Genomic DNA, 14,622 nt, shown 5'->3' with positions numbered 1-14,622 from the left:
AAGTTTGTGGAGCATGTGTGAAAGGAAAACAAGTTAAATCTTCGTTCAAAACAAAGAAAATGGTAAGTACACAAAGTCCACTCGAATTGATTCATATGGACTTATGTGGCCCTGTACGTGTCCAAAGCAGATTAGGTAAGAGATATGTATTAGTCATAGTTGATGATTTTTCAAGATACACTTGAGTTATTTTTCTTCATAGTAAAGATGAAACTTTTGATGAATTTGTGACCTTTGCTAAGAAAATTCAAAGGATAAGTGGTTATAAATTGAAATACTTAAGATCTGACCATGGTAAGGAGTTTGAAAACTCCAAGTTTGATGATTTTTGCAGCAATGAAGGACTAGATCACTTCTCTGCTCCTAGGACCCCACAACAGAATGGCGTAGTTGAAAGGAAAAATCGTACTCTAGAGGACATGGTTAGAACAATGCTCATAGCCAACAATCTTCCAAAGAACTTTTGGGCAGAGGCAGCCAACACAACTTGCTATATCATCAATAGGGTCATGCTGAGACCCATCACCTTGAAAACCCCATATGAGCTTCTCAAAGGAAGAAACCCAATATCTCTTACTTTGGAGTCTTTGGATGTAGATGTTTTGTACACAACAATAGTAAAGATAACTTAGGAAAATTTGATGTTAGAAGTGATGAGGCTGTTTTCATTGGATATGATATAAACTCTAAAGCCTATAGAGTGTATAACAAAAGAACAATGTGTGTTGAGGAGAGTGTTCACATTATCTTTGATGAAACTAACTCTCTGCAGGAACCATGTTATAATAATGATTTTGAGATCAGATTGACTCGATCTGAAGAGTCAATCAACTTTGATGAGGAACTAACTCTTGCAGATATCAATAGAAAGCATGTTCCTGAAAAAGAGATGATTGTTCCTGATCTTAATCCTTAGGGGGAACAGGCATATGAAGGAACTCCTGATGAAGAAACACAGGAAGAAGAATTGCATCCAGAGAATGAATCGACAAAAGAACCTCGAGCAGAAGGAACAAGAACAAGAAGGTTTGAACCAAAACCTTGGAACCACCTAGACTCCCATCCACTGAAGTTGATCATAAGTGATATTGAGAAGGGAACTCAGATAAGATCCCAGATCAAAAACTTATGTGCATTCTTACTAGAGTCTGACTGGATAAATGCCATGCAAGAGGAACTGAATGAGTTCCAGAGGAACAAGGTCTGGCATCTTGAGACCAAGCCTAAGAACCAAAAGGTGATTGGACTGAAATGGGTCTTCAAGAACAAGCTAGATGAGCATGGAACAATCATAAAGAACAAAGTCAAACTTGTGGCTAAAGGGTATAATCAACAAGAAGGTATTAATTTCAATGAAACCTTTGCTCTTGTTGCTTGAATAGAAGTTATTAGAATTTTGATTGCATTTGTTGCATTTATGGGGTTTAGGTTGTACCAAATGGACGTTAAATGTGCTTTCTTAAATGAATATTTAATGGAAGACGTCTATGTGGAACAACCTCCCGGATTTGAAAACCCATATTTTCCAAACCAAGTCTATAAGCTAGATAAAGCTCTTTATAGGCTGAAACAAGCTCCTAGATCTTGGTATGAAAGACTTTCAAAATTATTACTTTCACATGAGTTTATAAGAGCTAAAGTTGATAGGACCATGTTCCTTCGATCTAAAGGAACAGACATTCTAGTAGTACAGATGTATGTAGACGATATAATCTTTGGTGCTACTAACGAATCTCTTTGTAAGGAATTTGCTGATCTAATGAATATTGAATTTAAGATGAGCATGATGGGGGAGTTGAACTTCTTTCTTGGTTTGCAAATTAAGTAAACTGAAAGAGGAACAATGAATGATCCATCAGCAAAATATGTGAAGGAATTATTAAAGAAGTATGGACTTCAACAAGCAAAGACCAACCATACTCCTATAGGAATAGGAACAATGTTGGATAAGGATCAAAGTGGTAAAGTTGTGGATCAGAAAAAATACAGAGGTATGATTGGATTTTTACTTTATCTAACTGCTATAAAAGAAAACTCCTTTTAGATAGGAGTATATTATATAGAATATATTTTATCAAGATAAGGACAAAAAGAGATTTTGGATAGCTTCTTCTAATGCATCGTTTACAAGGATTAAATATCGAGCAGAGTTTTTACAAGTTTCACCCCAACATTTGCTATTCAATGTACAAACTTAATTGTTTCTTTGTAGATGCTCAGCTGTTGAAGGTTTGGGAAGTGATTGTATGTCTTCTATGATATTATATTGATATGGGGGTGTTTAATATACTACACACACTATAAAGTTTTAGAAAAGAGAATGATGGTAAAACTGGTTTAAGAGGTCTTTAAGTCTCCCCCTCCATCTATTATATCGAGCTACGTTGTTCGGCTGAAGCTCAGACACTTATAGAGAGTGCAAAAATGGCAGAGGCAATGGCATCAAGGGAAGCAATGTAGATTACCCAGGCAAATGAGTGAAGGAATCAGCTGCTTTGAAGTTATTGAATGGCGTGAGCAAGGAAGGTGGATGTGTTTGAATGATCATTGATGACTCTTTAGCGGTTGTGAATTCCTTTCATTCAATCTCCTTTAACTTTCTTTCATCAAGATGATAATGTTTGTTCACCGCCTAGCTCAAATGGACGGTAGTTATAACTTTTAAGACAATAGGATAAGAGTAGAGTCATGTAATTTGGACTCTCTTAGCCCAATAAATAATGCAAAATCATCAAGACTCAGGTTTTTTTGGACACAGATTTTATTCAGTTCAATTAATGTCTTATCATAATTTTGATCCAATTCAGTTTAGCTCACTACATTTCAACTCACCCCAAAAAGGGCCTAAAGACCCATCAGCAATGTGAACAGCCCAGCAATATGAATAATATTGTGTCTTGTCTGGCGTGAATCGCATACCATAATATAGGAATAGAGTAATGAATGAGACCAGATCTAATTTTCTAAACTTTATACACAATACACTATCAAGACTATTATTTTTGTGTGTGTAAATGGCCACAATGACAAGTGATGAACAATCGAATCCAGAATCCCCTAAAATCGGGTGGGAAGCTTTAACCAACTAAGCTATCCCTCACTCTTATCTCTTTCCCAACTATTTGGGGTCAAATTTCTTACATTGGATTCAAATTTAAACGTTATGAATAGGAATATTACAGTATCGGTCAGGCAAAAACAGCAAAACTAATGTATTCATGTAAACAAAATTATGCAGTACAAGAAATATTATGTTGGATTTCGTCTATTTTATAACTGTTTACTGCAGCAATTGTTAATTTTTGGATTGAGATTCACGGGAAATTCAAATTAATATTTAGGAATAGACATTACCTTTCCTTTTTTCTCAAACGAATTGAAATCATTAAAAAATTTCTATTTGATATCGTCTCATGTCTAATTCTTATTCTTCACATTTACACACCAAAATTTAAAATTTCTCTGCATAACAAAGAGAACAACATGGCGAAAAAAAGGGGGAAAAGGAGATCTTTTCTTTGCATTTTTATTAATGTAGTCAAAAGGTTACAATCACCTGGAGCTACAAAAGAATTTAAAGAACCCTACCATGGGAAGCAGCAGACTGATGTTTAAATTTAAAAGAAGAAAAAAATACCCTAAAATATGAAGACTATGGAAATGGCCCAATGTCCTCAGAAAAATTGGCTAACCAAAATAAAAGGGGTGTAAAAGAAAAAAGATGTACAGTAAAACCACTAAACCCACTTTTCTATGTTTTCAAATGCAGAAAGGGTTCTACTGCCAAAGACAGAAAAACACCCCGGCAAAAGAACCCCTAATAACAGGAACTGGTGCAAAATGCCCCACTTTGAAGGCCTGCACAAAAGAATTTCATGTCTCTTCTAGGCATGGTTGGTTAATTCCTCTGCTGCTTCCAAAAATCAAATTATGTAGTACTTTCAATGTAGTTAGGAACCCCATTAGAGAAATTCAGAGTTAGCGAAAGTCAGACCTCATCAGGCTAACTAATATCAACTGTCTCCAGTTTCTGGATTTTTGTTTAAAGAGTTAATCTAACCTGCTCTCTGACCCCAGAAATGAAGGGCCTTTAACTTTGAGACGTTTAGGTCCAATTTCTATTGGAGCCGCTTCTCTTGGGATCCTTCCGAAGTCTTGCTGGAATCTGTCATTCATGGAATGCTCCCTGTATTTGATACTGGATCCATTACCAGATGTCCTTTTTACTTTAATGGATACAGGCATTATAGATCCTCTGTTATATTGATTCCTCGGAGCGCTGACCTTGCCATCCTTAAAGTGGCCATCCCATTTCTTATTGGATTCACAATCATTGACAGTCTCCCCAAATCTTCCTTCGGGCTGTATTTTCTTCAACCTTTTAAACCCCTGAAATCATGAATAACTATAATTGTCACAAAATCTTGCCAAAGAAAGTACGCGTATTGATATGGAAAAGTAAGCGACATGACTTCTTCATGTGTAAAGGATAGTATCATGATAAAGCAATCAGGGCTGCGTTTTCCAAGGCAGCTAGACTCTAAATCAACTATTTCCGCTTCTATTACCATGGATAGTGTTACCAGGGGGGAGCGCTCTGGCAAAACATATTATATCTGACTAATTTTAAGTAAGAATAATTTCTAAAACCCTTTCTAATTTTGTTTACCAATTTGAACAGTCCCATTACAGGACCAACACTGTTATATAAAGGAAATTTAAAACAGCACTGCAAATGTGAGATACATGAAGGATGATAATGGGTTAAATTCTCAACTTACTTCACTTGCAGCCACCTAATTAATTCATGGTCTTGACATTGGCTAGACGATATTGAGTAGCAAACTTTAACACATGACTATTGATACCGGGAACGTGGTACGTGGCCACGTTCCAGGAGACGCGTCGCGGAACGCAAAATGTGGTACGTGGTCTAGGAGTCAATCTGGTTTACTCTAGAGGCTGCGTTTCGCATTCCCGTTTCCGTACCACGTTCCAGAACGTTCCAGATCTTATACTTCCTCCGTAACAAAATAAATATTACACCTTCAAAAACACTCTTTTCTAGGCAATTTTTTGGAGAGAGAAAAAAGGGGGAACCCATGTGATAGGAGAGATAGAAAGAGATTATTTCCTAAAAAGGAAGTGTGACATCTATTTTTTTACGACCATATTTAGAAAGTGTAACATCTATTTTGTTCAAGGGGAAGTAGAATCTTGCAGGTCCATAAGGTGAGTTATGTTACTCAGATCACAAGCACAAACAGGGAGCATAATGATAGAGAGCCTAAACTCAATGATACCTGATGTTTGATTTGATCTGACTTAATCTCGCTGATAACATTTTTTCTCTCCACTTTCAAAGTAGATCGACGTTTCACCCTAAAAATCTCTGAATCAGAATCATCGCTGCAGTGATTCACACTAGGGATATCTTCCATTGAAGGCTGGTTTCCTTGGTTGAAACTCAAGCATTCGTTGTTAGAAAAATTCGATAAAGAAGACTGGCAAGTGTTGTAAGATGTATCATCGCTGGAATTAATCAAATTCGAATTAGAAACGGCCTGTACCTGTAAAAATAAAGTGAATAAATTCAGAGGTAGTACTTCTACAGAAGAAAGGGGGAAGCATTTTGACAAAGTGGGTGTTCTTACATTGTTAGGATGAGTGGAATCATGATCTCGGAAAGAACAGAGGGTTGAAGCAGCAAAAGAAAGTGGAGTATCTGACGAGTTAGGAATGTTAGCTGTACTGGTTGGCATTGTACAGTCCTCAGAAGCGAACTCTATCATTTTCGATGGATCTCTGATGGCATTATTATCTGGATACACCTCAATATTTATATCACAAAATGGAAAGTATTCATCCTCTTCAATAGGAAACATAGCTGGTAGCAAAAGCAAATCTTCATTTCCAATAGAATGTTGGAGCTTTTCCAGAAATCCCTCATCCTGCTCAAACTTTTTCGCTACAGTTTCCAGTTCAGGAAGGTCTTCCCTTAGAACTAGAGAGCAACCACCACCGCAAGGAAAAACTGACGAACTCATTTCTACAATGAACCAACATACAATCGAATTATGAAGGCTCAAAGCTAATGCCACTAATTCAACATCACAACTAATGCCACTAATTCAACATCATAAATAATGCCACTATACATACCGTGGCGAAAACACACAGGATGCAGCAAACAGCTGCAACTCACATAACCAATATAACAGTCACGTTTGCACTGACTGCACAAGATCGTGCCATAAGCATCCATAGAGACAGCTGAGCAGAGCCTTGATCTTAGCAGACACCATCGAGCACGATGCTGGAATCTCATAAGTTGTACAAAAGATGCCTTGACTGAGTATTGAGAGTTCAAATTATAGGTTGTTTGATTTGGATCTCCAGATCCACAACTTCTATAAAGAATCATTGCTTCCTTGCAAAGAAGCTCCTCATGAGGTAGCAGAGGAATCCTATTGAGAAATGCATAACGCCGACTTGCTACAGCTCCTAAAGGAAACCAGTCTCCAATAGCAAAGTTCACGGCTTCTCCACAATTAAAACCTGCAGATGGATAGTATCTACACATTGGTTATGCTGATCAAGAGGTCACAAACATACTAATCTTCAGATAAAGTTGGACGTCAAATAGGAAAACTACCCATAATCTGTTCAGAGGATACTTGCAATTTCGTAAAAACAATGCACACAACTTAACATTTAACACACCACAAAGCAAAAAAAGTTCCACATGAAGTGAAACTGCGGCTAAGATGAACCAGATTTGAGAACATCGAACACAAAACCTATTAACGTAAATTGCTCATAGTTAATTACTTCAAAAAGAAAGTAAACATGCGTAGCACAAATATACAAACAAAAGCTTAACCCTTCAGGAATAAACAATAGTGTCCAAACTTGCAGTCCTTCAACTGAAACATCTTTAATTCATCAAAACAACCACTTTATCGCTGTTATCTGCTTTTTGTTTCATTTCCTAAGGTGACCTTCAATAATCTTAATTCTCTGCATTGAGTTCATGCATTACTCATGACCCTGCTTATAGACTGAGAAAGAGCAAGTAAACATTCCAACTTTTCCCTTCTCTAAGCAAGCCTTTTAGTAATTGTTTGAACATCACTGCTATATGAATGACCCTGTCACAATGTCCCTGTTAAAGTCATTTTGGAACATTTCCCTTACGGTGCAGGGTGACCATCAATTTATTTCCGATATAATGATACATATAATAGCCGATCTAACATCTCGTAGCATGATAAGAAAGCTCTGATATTCAATCATCTGTGAGTTGATTATTTAAGTTTATAGATACATACTCCCAACATAAAAACCAAAGACAATTCTGATGAATCTCTCAGAAAATAAATAGGAGAGACAGAGAGGAAAAGAAAGAGAAGCGCGCACCCAGAGAAACCGACATATTATATCTATTATATTAAGTGCTGACTGACCTAAAGGCAAGCAACACCAATGCATACAAATAAAATTCTTACCATGACTAAATCCAGCATGATATCCTCTAGGAAATGTGATTATAAATTCCCCGGGCTTTTGCACAGCCTTGTAAACTGGGACACCATGTTCTAAGAGAATGCTCGGGGGAAATAAAGTTGTTTTACCCAACAATACATCAAATGCTCCATCTTCTCCATCAGTTGACAATATGTCCTTATTATACACATTCTCTCTCACAACCTTCTCAAATTGCAAAGCTGCAGTGCCAGGTATCCCATACCAAGTCTTAGCAGCCCCACAATGCTGATAGTTAATACTGTCATCAAAGAGCAAATGAAATCAAAACCTTCCCTAACATGTTTGATTATGAAACAAATAGCCTTCAAACTATTATATGATATCTACCTGTACAGATAATGATCTTCCACATGCCAGGCGAACATGCTAAATAGCATGCCTATGTAAAGCATCGGATCAGTGACGCCCTGCGAAAAGATATACAGCTTAATATGTCCCCAAAATTATAGCACACATAAAGGTATCATAATTAACAATATTCTGTTCAGCATACCGGGATAGATGTTTCCAGAAGCCGCAAGACAGATTTGGACAGCCGAGAGAGTTTCTGAAATCACAATAATGGAAAGGTAAATTCATTTTAGCAGCTAACACTAGATAAAGTAGACATCAACAAAAGCACATAAAGGATTTTCTGTTGTTTTAGTGATGATCAGGTTGACATCACAAGCAGAGAACATGGCTAATATTTACAAGTGAGCCAGTGAGGATAAAGACCAGGTTGCAGGAATGCAGAATGAAGCTTAGAAAGGAATCACAATTATCATCTTTGAATTCAGCACAATTCAACTGAATAAAGTATTTAAAAGCGGAATGATATTGCTGACACTCTCAATATCACAAAACAACTCCAATTTCTAAATTCAGAAGACCAAGACATAAGTCAAATAATGTACTTAATATAAACATTTAATCTACTAAAGTTACTCAAACATTGAACGGACACCTTCGGCTAATTATTATAATAATAATAGTATATTATAATAATAAGCAATGAAGTTATTACAAAAGTAACAGTTAGAAAAAAAAATAACTATTGTAGTCATTTCATTGCAGCAAAAGTTGTAACATCCCTATACCCTAGTGTAGAAAAATATAGCTCTGCAAAAACAGAAAATGGATAACAATGTGGGCCAAAAAGATTAATGTGATAGAAGCTGTGACGTGTTGAAAACACTGTCTTAGAAGCAAAATTCGCCCCGACTATGGTGCAATCGGAAGTGGCGTTGCCCCCAAGATTTTACACAGCTATTCCCCTTAATGTGCACTCAAATAAGGGAAATTAGGAACTCATAGAAATGCTCAGAACTAGAGAGAGAAAATCAGAAAGAAGAGGAAGAATATATGTTTTTCTGTAAATTTATGAGGACAGCAAACACTTTTTATAGCCAAAAACAAAGTGTAACTGAAGAGAGATTTTAGGAGAGAAATCTGCCAAACTAAATCTGTCAAATTAAACCAGAAAAATCATCCATAAAAACTCTCTATTTAAGGAAAGAAAACAGATTTAGGGGAGAGAAATAAGCAGCTGTTACAGCACATTTAAAACAGAGTGGAATAGACTTTGTAACTGAAAAGTTTCATAAATCTGAACTCTCAGATACAACATGGCCCTTTTAGTCTATACCACAACTTCTATTTGCATTATATCTCCAACACCTAGATCCCAAAATTACAAATCAACAGCTCAAAAGATACTAACAATATTAAATTTAAGAGCACAAGTAAACACCTTCAAATTCCATTTGCTTCTCCCAAGTTCATCGGAGGGTGACGATGAAAAGGCACTTCCGTCAACATCACATGCATACTCAACAGTTTCCATCTTCCCACAAGCTATTTCATGCCAAAATTCTTTTTCCAAGTATGAAGCAGGAAGACAACCAGTGCTACAGTATCTACGAGAAAATTCCTTGTTTGCCATTTTCTCAAAATCACGGAATGTATAATTTCTATACAAAAAAATTTATTGCAGTCAGAATTCAATATGTAATTACATTTCGGCCACTACTATATTTATCATCATGCCAAGAAACGGAAACTCACCTTCCACTCATGAAAAAGGTAACCTTGTCATCAGAGTCCCATTCAGAAAGGCGAAGTGGTTGCACCCTGGTAGTAAACTTAAAACCTGCTTTCTCCTTCATCAATACAACTCCAGCAGGCACAGAACCACTTATTGGGGAAATAATCTTGCAAATACCTGAAAAGGTTCATTTATAACTAGATAAATAAAGCAAAGCACAGGCAGCATCAAAGCATTACTCCATTAATAGCACATAATTACTAATTTATTACACATCAACACACCAGTCAGTTTAACAAAACAAAGGATTGTAATTAACTTATATGACAATAATAATAAGATACATAACATAATGCAGATAAAATGCTTGCTACAACCAACACGATGTGTAATAATATCAAGTAAAACAGCAAAATACAAACGCAACAAATAATACGTTTGATAACTCGTAGAATTGGCAAAAACTAGTTACCATATTTGGATGCTTCCGGCGCTATCTTTTGCAAATAAACCAAAGGATCCTCAAACTCATCCTTTGTTGGACAATAAACAGGACACTCTGGGATTTTATCGATCCAATCTAAATTGGACGTATTAAACTTCTCCACTTTGCGCTTTGGAAGAAACTTCTTTCCATTAAAAGCATCACTAGAGCAGGAAAACAAATCAGCATCTCCATGTAAACTCGAGCCACAAGATGCTGAAGCTCTCAAAGCATCTCCTCCACTTCTGGCATTCATATTAGTGACACTGGCACCCTGCACTACTGTTTGTGACTTGAACCGCTGAAGCCTTTTCTGCTTCAGAAACTCTAAGCAGCTATTTTTAGCCTCTTTCGACAAACAAACCCTCCCTTCCACCTGACAAACCAATAAAGAAGTCAGATTAACTTTTGTTTTAAAAAAAATACAAAAAGAGAATAAGCATAAGAAAGACAGTGCAAAACAACTGCTTCAGAGTTAGTATCTTTATAAAGCTAGGAGGTCAAACATCTAGGTTATACATAAAAGTAGACATGAATACATGATGTATATAAATGGAATTAGACAGATCAGCCATGACTTCTCACCCATTATCTCAAGTTTTGGATCGAACTAATCCATTGACACAAATCGTTCATGGGAGAAAATTGAATTACTTGGGGCCGGGGTGATTGACACGGCGAACTACTAGTTTTCGGATACGAGATATCCACCCTAGTCACTACCGGCGTATTTGCCCAATTGACACGTCTGAAGGAATCAATGTTGGACTTATTGGATCCTTAGCAATTCATGCGAGGATTGGTCTTTGGGGGTCTCTCGAAAGTCCTTACTATGAAATTTCTGAGAGAGCAAAAAGGGTAAAAGTAAGATAGCTATCTCACATGCACAAGCAATTAAACAGTAACCGTGGTGGTTCATCCATGCTGACTAGTAATTTCACAATGCTGGCAAGGACTACTAGCAAGGAGGGCTAATACGTGCCCTTGATTGGCTTAAGGAAGCAAGGGTTAAACGTATGCACTTCACCTTAATAAGACATATTCATGGATCTCACAGATAGAAATTGCAGCATGATGCATGCATTCTATCTAGGCATGCGTGGATTAGGATCATGAAAACCAAAAGCTGTTGATAGCATGGGCATAAAAAGGACAATTGATAATTAGTTAAACAGAGAGTAACCCATGCACAAGATGGTGCATAAGCTACCAGCCCAAGATGTAACTAAGCTTATAATTTACTTAAGAAACTCACCTATGAAACTCTATGCCGTTAAATCTAACTGTTTAACCTAATTCAACCATCTGTCTACTGCCAGTGAACACCTCATACTCCCATCAGACGATATTACAACTAACACTTTTTCCAGTAGAAACAGCTTATGAAATAAATATATATAGTCTTTACTATTAAGAGTAAGTAGCTAGGTCAGCCACAAGGATCCCTTTTTCGAGGTCTGAAACCTTAAATAACTACTCCTAAGAACCAAGTATAAAAAGTGTTAGCAATCTCCATAAGAATTCACTAAATTTTGTTGATACTCATATACCACAATAAAAGCCATACCACTAAAGCATATACCACAAATGAATCAGATACCCAATTCCTTCCACTTATACGCTTACATCCATAATTCAAATGATATCAAGTAACCCAACTCAACACCCGTACTACCTTCATGGCTCCATGTCATATATTCATTTTATCTTTCATTACCAACATCCATAGGAATAAATACTTCAAGCACATAAACTACCAACATCAAATTCCAAACGATGCCGTAAACTAACAAAGCAACACCACATAATGCACTGAAGATCACATTAGAGCATCTTCGTTGATCTCCCTCCATTTCACTCAACATGCCAACACTATAGTACTATACTTAATAAATGTGATTTAAGAAGATGTATACCAATTCAAAGAAGAATCAGTCACCCTATAATTAGAAGAATCTAAAAATTTCAACAAAATTGGAACCCACCATTTCCAGAGGACACAAGTCAATTTTGAACAAAATAAAAGGTCCTCTTATGTTGTTGAATTAAAAGGTTTGACCCATTCATGCAAAACAAATTCGGACAGCCACTAAAAATAGAAATAATATATGTATATATTTATAAAATTTACAAACGGTAATATAAGCAGTAATAAAACTCAACCTACGTCTTCAAAGTCAATCTACACCTTTTTACGATTCTGAACCCCAACAAGGAAAGAAAAAATAGGGTCAAAGATGGCATAATCATAAGTACATCCTTCAATAGAAACAAAATTTATTTCTCAATTTTTTTCCAAAATAGCATTTCAACAAACGTAAGATCACATAACACATTAAATTAAGATCTAATATACCTTACATAATAATGCACATTAAACAATAAAAAAAAAAAATAGGCCAAAATTGAATTACAGAAAAAACAGAGGAAAAATACCATCTCATTCCGCGATAATTTTCTCTTGGCCTCCGTCTTCTTCTCCGCCGAATTAAAACACAGAAAACTGAATTTTAAAATTTTTTTAAAAAAAAGGGAAAATAAAGTTCGACAGAAAAGCGAAATTCCACCAAACCCTAGATCACGATCTCCACATTCCTAGATAACAAATTCTTCAATGTTAACCACATTCTACTTAACAACCAGAAATTTCAAAAAAAAAAAATCATGCAAATTTTGCGAAGATCCGAGAGTTATATTTTTCCTTTTTAAAAAAAATTACGAAGTAAAATAAAAAAGAGGAGGAGAGAGAGAAGGATGAACGGAGAATTTTTCCGGTGGGAAAGTTGCTGGAAACCGGTGAACGGAGGTTATCCGGTAGAAGAAGAGAGAAAGAGGAGAGAGAAAGAGAGTGGGAAGAGAAAAATAAGAAGGGAAAAAAAAGAGGGTCTAAGGAAACCGGAAAAGAGGAGAGAGAAGTATAATTTATAGTTTTATATTGGGGAATAATGTTTGCCTTTAATGGAGGTATAATACCGGATTACTTTCCTGAAATAAGGAATAAAGGATTAAGGATGAAGGAAATTTTGGATTAAAAGGAAAGATTAGAGAAAATACAAATTAGAGAACAAATGGAAGTGTGTGAATGGGAGAGAGAACAAATATAAAAAATTTAAAAAAATAAAATTGAAAAAGTGGGTGGTTGTTAGGTGGTTAAACCGAACCCATTTGCCGACCCATTGAAACGCGTTTCTCTATCTTCTTCTTCCCCTTGTTTTGTACACTACCTATTTTAATGACCGTAATGCCCCTAATGTTGTGGAAGTATAAAGTATGGCAAGAGTTAGAATCTTGTTCAAGGTTTTTTTTTTACAATTCCAATGGCAAAGATGTTCAAGGAATCAAGGTTTGTTAATAGTGGTTCTTTGGTCACCTACTAATTTGCACATTTTTATTTTATACTTTCTCGATTTCATATTATTTGACATGTTACTTTTGACAATTTTACAGATGTGTAATTTCAACAAAAAAAAAAATCTCTAGTTATCTATAAGTCAATAAATAAATAAAATTCTCTATTATGAAATTTAATGTCGAAGTGAATCTAACAAAAATCCACATGAGTTTGTTTTTTTCTTATGTACGATTCATACAATACGGTCAAATGAAGTGTATAAGGCTCCGTTCTTTTGGACTGAATTAGTCTAAACTGAACTGAACTAAAATGAATTTGTCTAAATTGAAATGAATTGATCTGAACTAAACTGAATAAATGAAAACTGTGAGAGGAAACTAACTGAATTGAAATGAATTGAACTGATTTGATCTGAACTAAACTAAAATGAATGTGTCTGAACTCAATTGAATTTTTATTTAACTCGGTCTAAAAAAACAGAATCTAAATAGTGCAAGGGTCTGTTCTCTTCAGCATAAAACAGCTGAACTGAACTGAACTGAATTGAACTGAAATGAATAGTGATATGTGAGAGTAAAAGTATTGCCAAGAGCTGAACAGAACTAAACTGAATTGATCTGAACTGATCTGAACTAAATTGAGCTGAACTGATCTGAACTGAATTGAATTGAACTGAAAATAAGTTGGGGAGAACAGATCCTAAAAGTCAAAACGTTTCAAGTAATATGAAAAAAAAACTACATATTTATAAGGAATCACTTATCTTTCATATGTTCCTGCTTTTTACATTTCTTTGATGTATGTTCAAGGGGTATATAATGATAATGTAAGAATAGAATAAGTAATAATTAGAATTATATTTGCATCAAAAAAAATAATTAGAATTATTTCTTTTTCCAATATTAAGAAATCAAGTTTCACGCTTTCTTTATGAATTCATAAGATTACGCCAATGATCCTATCTAGGAATGGCTAGTGGTAGTGGGTGTGTAGTACTTTGGTGGATTTTGCACCTCATGCACCATTATTGAAGCGGGTGCGGTTATGATTTTTAGTAGGTAATGGATTAGTATGGATGTCTTGTAACATATATACTCTGTACTTTGGGTTTGTTCATCTCAATTTAATTAAAGTAATAAATTAAGTTTGGAAAACCCACTTACGAAAAAATTCAATGAACATAAGGTCATTTAAGGACATGTTCTTTTCAGC

The 14,622-nt window shown here is 35.6% G+C and overlaps 1 protein-coding gene across 2 annotated transcripts; it reads right to left on the bottom strand.

The window, feature by feature from the left end:
* Positions 1 to 3,484: 3,484 nt before the first annotated feature.
* LOC104893026 (lysine-specific demethylase JMJ13) lies at positions 3,485 to 13,145 on the bottom strand. Of its 2 annotated transcripts, none has more exons than XM_010679065.4 (11): positions 12,495 to 13,145; positions 10,047 to 10,434; positions 9,595 to 9,751; positions 9,281 to 9,500; positions 8,042 to 8,095; positions 7,876 to 7,955; positions 7,509 to 7,786; positions 6,163 to 6,558; positions 5,655 to 6,049; positions 5,304 to 5,570; positions 3,485 to 4,389 (listed from the first exon to the last, which is right to left on the bottom strand). In XM_010679065.4, exons 1-11 carry the CDS (start codon positions 12,495 to 12,497, stop codon positions 4,051 to 4,053), a joined length of 2,577 nt encoding a protein of 858 aa, XP_010677367.2. In that variant the 5' UTR covers positions 12,498 to 13,145; the 3' UTR covers positions 3,485 to 4,050. The 2 variants fall into 2 exon arrangements, with proteins under 2 accessions (XP_010677367.2, XP_048500745.1); XM_048644788.2 differs by lacking the exon at positions 12,495 to 13,145 and adding an exon at positions 10,644 to 12,471.
* Positions 13,146 to 14,622: the final 1,477 nt, after the last annotated feature.

Source organism: Beta vulgaris, chromosome 5, assembly GCF_026745355.1.
Source record: "Beta vulgaris subsp. vulgaris cultivar EL10 chromosome 5, EL10.2, whole genome shotgun sequence".
Taxonomy (NCBI): Eukaryota; Viridiplantae; Streptophyta; class Magnoliopsida; order Caryophyllales; family Amaranthaceae; genus Beta; species Beta vulgaris.
This window is presented reverse-complemented; position numbering and strand designations above follow the sequence as displayed.

Excerpts from the sequence above, each read along its gene's own strand:
- LOC104893026 (XM_010679065.4), bottom strand. Across the intron at positions 7,787-7,875 it reads GAAGATCATTATCTGTACAG|TATTAACTATCAGCATTGTG; the intron begins GTAGATATCATA and ends CTTTGATGACAG. Across the intron at positions 4,390-5,303 it reads CAGATCAAATCAAACATCAG|GGGTTTAAAAGGTTGAAGAA; the intron begins GTATCATTGAGT and ends TCATGATTTCAG.